Raw genomic sequence first — 10,943 nt, 5'->3', positions numbered from 1 at the left:
TTTCGCTGCCCTTTAGTTCCAGGATATAATGAGACTTGACAGGACCATGCCGCAAGCCCCCCTGGATATTCCCCAGTTCCCTCTGTAACCCATTGGGGCCATCAGTCACCGGGAGGAGGAGCGTTTGAATGGGTCCAGTCTCCCTACAGAAAGGAGAGGATGGCATAAGTATCTCAAGGACACCAAGTCATGGCCTGACCTTGACGGGATAACAATAGATATCCACTGACCTCGCTGGCGGTTCCTCGGTGGGTGCAAGTGGTCACACCCTGATTTGATCTTATCAGATCAATAGCAATGTGTGACCACTTTCACCCACAGAGGAACTGCCAGCGAGGTCAGAGGAGCGCTTTGAAGGAGCCAACTGCCATCTTTACTGTGGGAGCTGCCAAAGCTTTCTGGGTTCTTGAGATGGAATTAGATCAGAGCAGCAGCTCCACTAACGGCCATCAGGGGGCAGCACAGGACAGGACTTTGCGCCATCTGCCGGGTCTAGGGAGTCCAGCAGCCCTGAGATATAATAATAATAATAATAATAATAATAATAATAAAAGTAGGGGTACCTTTTTTTTAGCAAATAATCACAATTTACTGTGAAATCATTGTGAGCTATCTACAAAGCGAGAATTATACCCCCCCCCCAAAAAAAATTGACCTTCCTGGATTATAAATACTTTTTAAACTGAGACTTTAAAGCGATTGGCAGAGAAAAGGAAAACTTTGATTTTTGGTCATTATGGAGAATCAGAGATCTGCAGAAAGAACATATCAAGAAAAAACAAATACTTTCCAGGAGGAAATGTATATTATGTTACAATAAATACAAATGACATTAACTTCAAACCACGAGGAAATTAAAAATAACTTTGAAAACTTAAATGAACACGTTCTCAATTTAACGTCACAACAAACAAATGATCAGAAAGAATACAAAAAAAGAGAGAGATCAAGTGAAGCAGATAACTGAACATAAACTAATGGAAAGAAACTGAGAGATGGAATTTAATAACGGAAGGAGCTGTCATTTAATCCAGATGGAAAAAAGATTCTAGGAAATACTGGACATGGAAAAGACAACCTATATGTCAAGATTTCAAGAACTTGAGAGAAAAAAGGTGATGGGAGAAACTAAGAGAGAAAGAAAAAAAAAGATTTCTGAGGAATATTCCCACCAAAACACTTGACTCATCTTTTGTACCTACAACAATATCTACAAAATCATGGGAAGATCTTTGGGTTCAATGGAACACACTGATTAGGAAAAATGTTTGGCAAAAGAAGGGCTAAAGCCAGATTTAAGAAATTAGATGAGGGGATTCATTTGATGGAATACTTAAAGATTAAGCACTTGTTTGAATACGGTTGAAGAAATAAAATTTTGAATCTTAGCTTAGAGGGATAAGCAATACAGTATTTTTTGCCTATGATATGAGAAACATAAAAAAGTTTGGGATATTTATGAGGGAAATGTACTAAATACTTAAATAAAATGGATTTTGAAGACTTGAATATGCTTAAAAAGAATGAAACATTGATTATAAATGTATTTTAACTTAAGAGGGATTTTTTTTAAAAAAAACACCAGTATATTCTTTCTTTTGTTTTTCTGTTTCAAGATATGAAAAATGTTAAGTGTTAGGATGGTTCATATGTAGAAAAAGATTTCAATATCTAAGTGTAATTAACTTTAAGAAAATTTTAATAGGTTAAAATATTTTCTTTTGAATATTGTGGGGAAAATAAATTTAAATGAGAACTCTAAAAACAGGATCTATGACAAGGTGATCTAGATGATTAATTAGAAAAGAAACTTAATAATGAGGTGGAGGTTATTTGTGGATACCTAATTGCTATCTTCTAAAATTATCAAGAAATGTACTAATTTAAGGTTGATAAAAGAGAATATCATTGGAAGAAGAGACAATCAAGGAAAGTTATTATGTGGAATATGGAACTATAGAAATTAATCATTATTTATAAACACAAACCCAGACAACACAGTTTACCAAATATTGATAATGATATGTAAAAAAACCCAATAAACATATTTTCTTTTAAAAAAACACAAAACATCTTGGCGGCATCACATTGGCTGCATTTGGACTGGTTTTGGGGGGCGGGGCAGGAAATGAAGGAACTAGCTTTGTATTGTTGCATGGGAAACTTGATTCCACCTCCAGCCAGTGGCTGATGGGGCAACCACATCTGCCACTGAAGATGGGACCATAGCCGGCCCCACAGCAGCAGCAATCACTGTGGTCCCAGCACTAGGAGTGGCAGCTAAAATTGTCCCTCCCTGCAGGATTAGTACCGGTGAGGAAAAGGGGTCATAAAACATCACCAGTGGGAATGAAATTTAACAGGGACCCCCTTAGATGAGGGAATAGAAGGGGAATTCATCAACTTTGCAGATGACACTAAGCTTGCAGGAACAGCCAACAACCCAGAAGACAAGCTCAGGGTCCAAAGAGATTTTGACAGACTTAAACAATGGGCCCTATCCAACATCATGAAATTTAATGTGGAGAAAAGCAAGGTTTTACACTTAGGCATGAAAAACCAAAGGTACAAGTACAGATTATGCGAAACCTGGCTCAAAGACAGTAACTGTGAGAGGGACCTTGGAGTCCTAGTGGACGATCACTTAAATATGAGCTAGCACTGTTGCAGCCGCCGCCAAAAAAGCTAACACAATCCTTGATTGTATAAACAGAGGCATAGAATCAAAATCACATGAAGTATTAGTCCCACTTTATAAAGCCTTAGTAAGGCCACACCAAGAATACTGCATCCAGTTTTGGTCACCGCATTACAAAAAGATGTTAAGAGTTTGGAAAAAATGCAAAGAAAAGCAACTACGATGATTAAGAGCCTGGAGATTAAAACACATGAAGAACAGTTGTGGGAACTGGGTATGGCTACTCTAGAGATGAGAAGGACTAGGGGTGACATGATAGCACTGTTTCAATGTTTGACAATTAACCAGTGGGACAGTTTGCCTTCAGAAGCTGCGGGTGCTTCATCACTAGATGTTTTTCAGAACAGATTGAACAGCCACTTGTTTCAAATTGTATAGAGTCTCCTGCTTGAACAGGGGGTTGGACTAGAAGACCTCCAAGGTTGCTTCCAGCTCTGTTATCATTCTTCTGTTGCTTTGTATGTACACCGAGAGCTTCTGCACCAGAAGCAAATTCCTTGTGTGTCTAATCACACTTGGCTAAACAAATTATTCAATTGAATTCAATTACTCAGACATGTATTGTGAGTGAAGATCTTTCCACACTCAGGCATATTCAGCGTTTTTTCTCCATGTGAATCCTTTGATGTTTGTAAAGGTTTTCTCTCCGATTGAAGCTCTTTCCACACTCCAGGCATTTATATGGTTTTTCTCCTGTGTGAATCATGTGATGTCTATACAGAGTTCCTCCATTATTGAAATGCTTTCCACATTCCAGGCATTTATACGGTCTCTCTCCTGAGTGGATCCTTTGATGTACATAAAGGCTGCACCTATGACTGAAGCTCTTTCCACACTCAAAGCATTTATAAGGTTTTTCTCCTGTGTGGATTCTTACATGCTTTTCAAGATCACCATTCCTTTTGAAGGATTTTTCACATTCTGTGCATTGATATTTTTCTCCTTCTTGGATTCTTTGGGGATTCCCAAGTTTTCCGTCTGTTCTCCTCTCACTGAAGCTCTTTCCACACTCCAGGTGTTTATGCTGTTTCTCTCCTAAGTGGATTCTTTCATGTGCATAAAGGTGTCCTGTCTGACTGAAGCTCTTTCCACACTCCAGACATTTATATGGTTTTTCTCCTGTGTGAATCCTTTGATGTGCATAAAGGTGTCCTGTCTGACTGAAGCTCTTTCCACACTCCAAACATTTATACGGTTTTTCTCCTGTATGAATCCTTTGATGTTTATGGAGGTTTCCAGCGTGAATAAACCTCTTTCCACACTCCAGGCATTTATACGGTTTTTCTCCAGTGTGAATTAGTTGGTGTATATAAAGATTTCCTCTCTGACAGAAGCTCTTTCCACATTCCAGACATTTATATGGTTTCTCTCCGGAATGGATTATTAGATGAGTGTAAAGGTTTGCTCTCTGACTGAAGCTCCTTCCACACTCCGGGCATGTAAATAGTTTTTCTCCTGTGTGGATTCTTTGATGGTTTTCAAGATCTCCATTATTTTTGAAGGATTTTTTACACTCTGTGCATTGATATTTCTTTTCTCCCTCCTGGATTCTTTGGGGATTCCCAAATCTTCCATCTGTTCTCTCACTGAAGCTCTTTCCACACTCTAGGTGTTTATACTGTTTCTCTGCTAAGTGAATTCTTTCATGTGCATAAACATGTCCTGTATGACTGAAGGTCTTTCCACACTCCAGACATTTATATGGTTTTTCTCCTGTGTGAATCCTTTGATGTGTATAAAGGTGTCCCCTCTGACTGAAGCACTTTCCACACTCCAGACACTTATGCTGTTTCTCTCCAGTGTGCATTGTTTGATGTGCATACAGGTGTCCTGTCTGACTGAAGCTCTTTCCACACTCCAGACATGTATATGGTTTTTCTCCCGTGTGAATCCTTTGATGTGTACGCAGGCTTCCAGCATAAATAAACGTCTTTCCGCACTCCAGGCATTTATACGGTTTTTCTCCTGAATGGATCCTTTGATGTACATAAAGGTTTCCTCTCTGACTGAAGCTCTTTCCACATTCCAGGCATTTATGCTGTTTCTCTCCTGAATGGATCCTTTGATGTACATAAAGGTGTCCCATTTGACTGAAGCTCTTTCCACATTCCTGGCATTTAAATGGTTTCTCTCCTGAATGGATTCTTAGATGCCTTTCGAGATCTCCATTACTTCTGAAAGATTTTCTACATTCCGGGCACTGATATTTCTTTCCTCCCTCCTGGATTCTCTGGGGATTCCCGGGTCTTCCGCCTGTCCCGAAGGATCCTCCGCCCTCTAGGCCCGTCTCGGGGTCTCCGCCCGTTTCCTGCTCCTCGCTTCTCCCTCCAGGCGGCCTCCTTTCCCGGAGTCCCCTTCGGCTCATCTCTTCCGGGCCTTCCCCGCCGTCTCCTCCCGGGGCTGCTCCGCGGGGCCTCCTCTCCTCTCGGGCGGCGCCTCCTTCCGTCCTTCCTCTGCCGGGCTCGCCCGTCCTCCTGCAGGGGCGAAGGAGAAGCGGGTCACGGTTTCGTCCCCTTCCCCGGAGGGCAGTCCCAGACTGTCAAGCCCGGGGAGGAAGGCCGAAGCCTCCGCCTGTCAGGGAACTCCCTCCCAGCCTCCTCCCACACGACCAGGCCTCGAGCTTCTGATCTACCCCTTCACCGCCTCCCGGGACTCCCAGCATCCCCTGCGCCAAACCTGCAACATCCGGGCTCCTCTATCGCCGATTCAGGAAAATCGCTCGTTCCCGTTTTGTTTCCGGAAGTGGAGGCGGGACCTCTCTGCGCCCTTTCCCTAGAAGCTCCGCCTGTTCCTCTGGAGAGACCGCCCCGAGGAGTCCTCCTGCCAATCGCCGCCATCGCCAGAGCGACCAATCTTCGTCCTCCTTCCTTGAATCAGCCAGATGGCGCCTGCGCAGTAACGAGGGTCAGGCAGGCAGGCGCAGCTGAGGGGCGTTTCCGGGGCTGCGTCTCCGCCCCTCCCTCATCCGGGGTCTCTCCCTTGGCAGGGTGGGGGGGAGCTTGGGGGGGCTTCCCCCCTTCGCTCTCCTGGGGGGCTCCGGCCAGGCTCCCCCCGAGGCCTCCAGGCAGCCGGGCCTCCTCTCTGCGCCTCCTGGACCCCCCGATGCCGCCCCCGCCCCCCCTTTCCCGCCTCCTCCCCGGGACCCCTTTGCCAGACTGCAGCGGGGGGGGGATCCCCTCCAGGACCCCCCCTTAATATCTGGGCCTCTCTGACCTCTGGGCGTCCTGAGATTGAAGCCTACAGAAAGGCTTTCCCCCCCATGCGCCCCTTTCTCCCCGGGGAGCCTGGCCCGAGACCCTCGGCCTTGGGGGGCTCTCCGTGCTTCCTACGCCCCCCCCCAAAGGCTGGAGGGGTTCCTGCTCCTCTCTCAGCCTCCAGCCAGCTTCTCCCGGGCTGAGAGAGGATCCTGAGCTGGCAGTTTCAGAGGCTTTCGAACTTCTATGTCCCCCACCTCCCCCAAAGCCCCTTTTCTACGATTTGAAATCATTTTAATGTTCCGGTTGTTTCTGCACTCAATACCTGAGGTAATCTGATGCTGGAGCCCAGTGACCTTCTCCAGGCATGTTTAGATGTAGGCAGGAAGCTCTCTTCTCAGCTAACAGAACAACAGAGCTGGAAGGGACCTTGGAGGTCTTCTAGTCCAACCCCCTCCTCCAGCAGGAGACCCTCTATGATTCCAGAAAGTGGGAATATGTTACGTCTGCAGGAAATGGGAGTCTCTTTATTGGCTTCTGTGTTGTGTTCTGCTTTTATTAAAGTGTGAGGTTGTATAAATGTAATGCATACCTACATACCCCTGGCTAGCACCTGTTATTCGGTAGAATACGCCTAATATTTCTATCATCACTTCTGAGCAAAGAGAAGGGCTGAGTTTACTAAGCAGTGGAAGAACTGCTATTCACTATTCTCTGAAGCTCACTAGACCCTTTGAGTTGATAAGCCTGTCCATGGAGGGCTTAAAGGCACAAAGACTGACTCTTTTTGGTGGGCTTCTGCTTTGGGCTTGTAAGGAACTGCCTCAGCTGGTCCCTCAGCAAAGGAAGACTCGGAATCCATCCAGTTGGATAAAAAGGACTTTTACGGAGCAACAGTGATTGTGGGAGGACCAGGCGAAGTCTGAAAAGGCAGCGCAGAACACAGTCATCTCTGGGTGACTGAAAATTTTAGGCATAATACAGGTAGTCCTCGACTTACAACAGTTCATTTAATGACCGTTCAAAGTTATAACAGCACTAAAAAAAGGATTATGACAATTTTTCACGCTTACGACCTTTGTAGTCACGTAATCATAAATTGAAATGCCTGACAACTGGCTCATATTTATGACAGTCGCAGTGCCTGGGGAGGGTCACGTGATCGGCTTTTGTGACCTAATGAGCAAAGTCAATGGGGAAGCCAGGGTCGCTTAACAACTGCGTTACCGACTTAAAGACTGCAAGGATTCACTTAGCAACAGTGGTAAGAAAGGTCGCGAAATGGAGCAAAGTTCACTTAACAAATGTCTAACTTAGCAACAGAAATTGTCCAGTGGTCCATCACGTGATCCTGGGTCCTACATCCAGGCTGGTTCCTAAGTGCCTGAAATTTGGATTATGTGACCGATGAGGGTGCTGTGATGGTCATAACTGCGAGGACTGGGTGTAAGTCCCTTCTTTCAATGCTGTTGGAACTTTGAACAATGATTCTCCGTCGAGGATCACCTGCGGCAGGTAAAATGAATCTGGCACCCTTTGGTAGTCTGGCTTATTACTCCCAAGCCCACCCNAAGACATGGCTCTTTCAGCAAGCGGACCTGACCTAGGGTGGATTTTATACTGGGTTTTTTAGGAATTTGAAAGACGCAACTCTAAATTTGGTTTAATTCGGTTTTAAGGGGGGGATTGTATATATGTTTTGGTTTTAAGTATGTTGTGCGCCGCCCTGAGTCCTGTCGGGAGAAGGGCGGCATATAAATTAAATTAAATTAAATAAATAAATAAATAAACAGTGGCAAGAAAGGTCGTAAAATGGGGTAAAATTCACTTAACAAATGTCTAACTTAGCAACAGAAATTGTCCAGTGGTCCATCACGTGATCCTGGGTCCTACATCCCGGCTGGTTGCCAACTGCCTGAAATTTGGATTATGTGACCTATGAGGGTGCTGTGATGGTCGTAACTGCGAGGACTGGCTTTAAGTCCCTTGTTTCAATAATGTTGCAACTTTGAACAATGATTCTCAGTCAAGGATTACCTGCGGAAGGTAAAATGAACCCGACACTCTTTGGTAAGCTGGCTTACTATGCCCAAGCCCGCCCAGCCACCCCCCTCACCAGTCCACCAGCAGATATCCCCCTCCCTAAATTACCAAGCAGTTACAACAAAGCAAAAAGCAAGCAAAATCGCCAGCAAACATCCCCCCCTTCCCAAGAATGGCAGGGCACGATGGTGGACCTGACAGGGTTTGTGCATTCAGTAATATTGAAGGTTCCATCCAGATGTAAAAGAGCCTTGAAGTTAATTCTGTGTCATTCTGAAGAAAGGCATAGATTTTGTTTTTGTTTTTTTTATTATTTTTTAATAGAGATTTTATTGGTTTTCTTTTGCATATATATGTTAATTTTTCCAATCAACGAACTGTCTGGGGTTAGCTATGCTAACACATATTCGATTCCTAATCCTTCATTCTTTCCTCTAACCAACAATAAAATAAGTCCCAAACTTGGTAGTAGTCTGTGTCTTCTTTATCTTTCAGTCTCATAGTTAATCTGTCCATCTCTGCACATTCCAATATTTTTCAGATTATTTCTTCTTCTGATGGCAATCCTTCATTCTTCCAGTATTGTGCAAAGATTATTCTTGCTGCTGTAGTGATGTGTAAAATTAAATATAAACTCTGGTTATTAATCTTTTCAGGCATTATACCTAGTAAAAAAAGTTCAGGTTTAAAATCAACATGTTCACCTAATATTTTTTCTAACCATGTATGTATCTTTTTCCAATAAGCCTTAGCTTTGCCACATGTCCACCAAATGTGATAGTACGTGCCTGCGTTGTGTTTACATTTCCAGCATCTATCTGATATATTTTTAAACATTTTTGCTAATCTTGCTGGTGGCAAGTGCCATCTATAAAACATTTTATACAGGTTTTCTTTATATGAAGTTGACATTGTTAATTTGTAATTTCTCTCCCATAGCATTTGCCACTTTTCTAGTTCTATATTATAGCCAAAGTTTTTCGCCCATCTTATCATTGTTTCTTTAACTTGTTCAATTTTCATTTCCAAAATTAACAAAAAATTATACATTTTCTTAATTTCTCATCTGAAGTTAACAAAATCCTATCAAACACAGTTTGATCTTTATAGAATGCATACATTTTCACATCTTTTTCATATCTATTTTGCATCTATAAATGTGTCCACCACGACAGGTTGATCCCCTGATTTCCCAGTTCTTGCTTAGATTTTAAATTCCCATCAATATTTAGAATATCTCTATATGCCCATATTTTTTCAAAGTCTACCAAGTTCGGATGTACAAATGCCTCCATCGTTGATAACCACCCTGGAATTTTTAGGTATATTTTAGCTTTAATTTTTTCCCATACTGTTAACAAGGCATTTCTTATATAGTGATTTTGAAAATACTTATGAGCTCTATTTTTCCCATACCATGAGAAAGCGTGCCACCCCAATTGTAAATCATGTCCCTCTAGATACAACAACCTTTTGTTTCTAAGCATTATCCATTCTTTCACCCGTGTTAAAACAGATGCTTGATAATACAAGGCCCATTCCGGCAACCCAAATCCTCCATTTTCCTTAGCGTCTTGTAGTGTTTTCATCTTAATTCCAGCTTTCTTCCCCTGCCAAACAAAGTTCAAAATTAATGAGTTTAAATCTTGAAAGAATTTTTTCTCAAGTTTTATCGGAATTGTTTGAAATAAAAATAGAATCTTTGGCAGTACGTTCGTTTTTACTGTAGCAATTCTTCCCAATATTGACAAGAGCCTTCAAGTTAATTCTGTGTCATTCTGAAGAAAGGCATAGATTTTGATCTTTAAGATTGTGGCCTCTTTCCTTGATCTGTGATCCTACTTGAGATGGAAACTGCCAATCCAGAGCTGGAGTAACCTTCAGAAAGATCAGACTACAATATTTTATTATTGTAATGGGGGTAAATACAGTAACCCCCCCCCCCCCAGTGCAAAGTCTAACTTTTTTCTTGCCTACCTGGGGAGCTCCTATCAATTAGCCCATTTTACTTATTTTATCTGAACAGGCACATTGATATAATATCCTTGTTTTCTAACCCCTCCAACAGACTGTGGGAGGAGAATGCATTCTTTTCTTGCAGCAAATTAGTTCCCCAAGTGATCAAATTCTGTTCTCTTTCCATGGCTGTTCAGAGTTTTGCCATCTGAATTCTCCTCCTTCAGGTATGGTGTGTTTTTTGTATCCGGAGGGGGACAAAATGTCAAGGTGAAGAAATGTGCATCACAACATAAACCATGTAATTTATCTTCTTCCATCTGGCATTAGGAAGTGAGCAGAATAGGCTAGACTTTGCAATAGGTTTCATCACTTAAGGAGAATAGGGCTGAAATGAGGGGTCCTTGGTGCTCTCTGAGCTTGCTTGTTTTCTTGCAGACCTTTCATTACCCAACTAGGTAATGTCATCTGTGCTACAAGGAGTGCTGATTGCTGTTGGTTTATATTCTGGGGCCTTGCCTGTCTTGGGGGGGGGTCTTAGGGATTTGCTGGTTGGGCTGTTTACTAAAGGCTCTGTGACCATTTCTGGATTGGGGTCTTGCTTCCTTGATTCTTGGTCTGAAGGTGACCTTGGAGCTAATCTATGCTGATCTGAGTGCTGGTGGGGAGGGGCTGGGGTCTTTTTCTCTTTGGGGATGGTTGATTGTCTCTTTTGCGTGGTCCAAGGGCCCTTGCACCTGCCGAGGAACCGCCAGCGAGGTCAGGGGAGGCTTTGAAGGACCCAACTGCTATCCTTACTGTGGGAGCTGCCAAAGCCTTCTGGGCTCTCAAGATGGAATTAGATCAGGGCAGCAGATCCACTAACGGCCATCAGGGGGCAGCAAAGGACAGGATGTTGCACCATCTGCTGGATCTCGAGAGTCCAACAGCCCGGAGATGCTCGTCCCAGGTTTTCTTCGGAGGGCCACTCCTAGCCGGCCTTCCTGCCAAGGAGGTGGGTCACCGGCTCTTCCCAGATTAGTGCCTCACAACCACCTGCCCAGGTAGTCTGG

At 43.4% G+C, this 10,943-nt stretch overlaps 1 protein-coding gene across 1 annotated transcript in view; it reads right to left on the bottom strand.

Moving 5' to 3' along the window:
• LOC114922158 (zinc finger protein 721-like) overlaps positions 1-10,943 on the bottom strand; it is a 20,150-nt gene that overhangs the window by 5,704 nt on the left and 3,503 nt on the right. Inside the window, exon 2 of the mRNA XM_029286527.1 lies at positions 3,299-4,951. Coding sequence (XP_029142360.1) covers positions 3,299-4,951 — 1,653 coding nt within the window. The remainder of the gene's footprint in view (positions 1-3,298; positions 4,952-10,943) is intronic.

Source organism: Protobothrops mucrosquamatus, unplaced genomic scaffold, assembly GCF_001527695.2.
Source record: "Protobothrops mucrosquamatus isolate PMUCROS unplaced genomic scaffold, P.Mucros_1.0 scaffold3988, whole genome shotgun sequence".
NCBI lineage: Eukaryota > Metazoa > Chordata > Lepidosauria > Squamata > Viperidae > Protobothrops > Protobothrops mucrosquamatus.
This window is presented reverse-complemented; position numbering and strand designations above follow the sequence as displayed.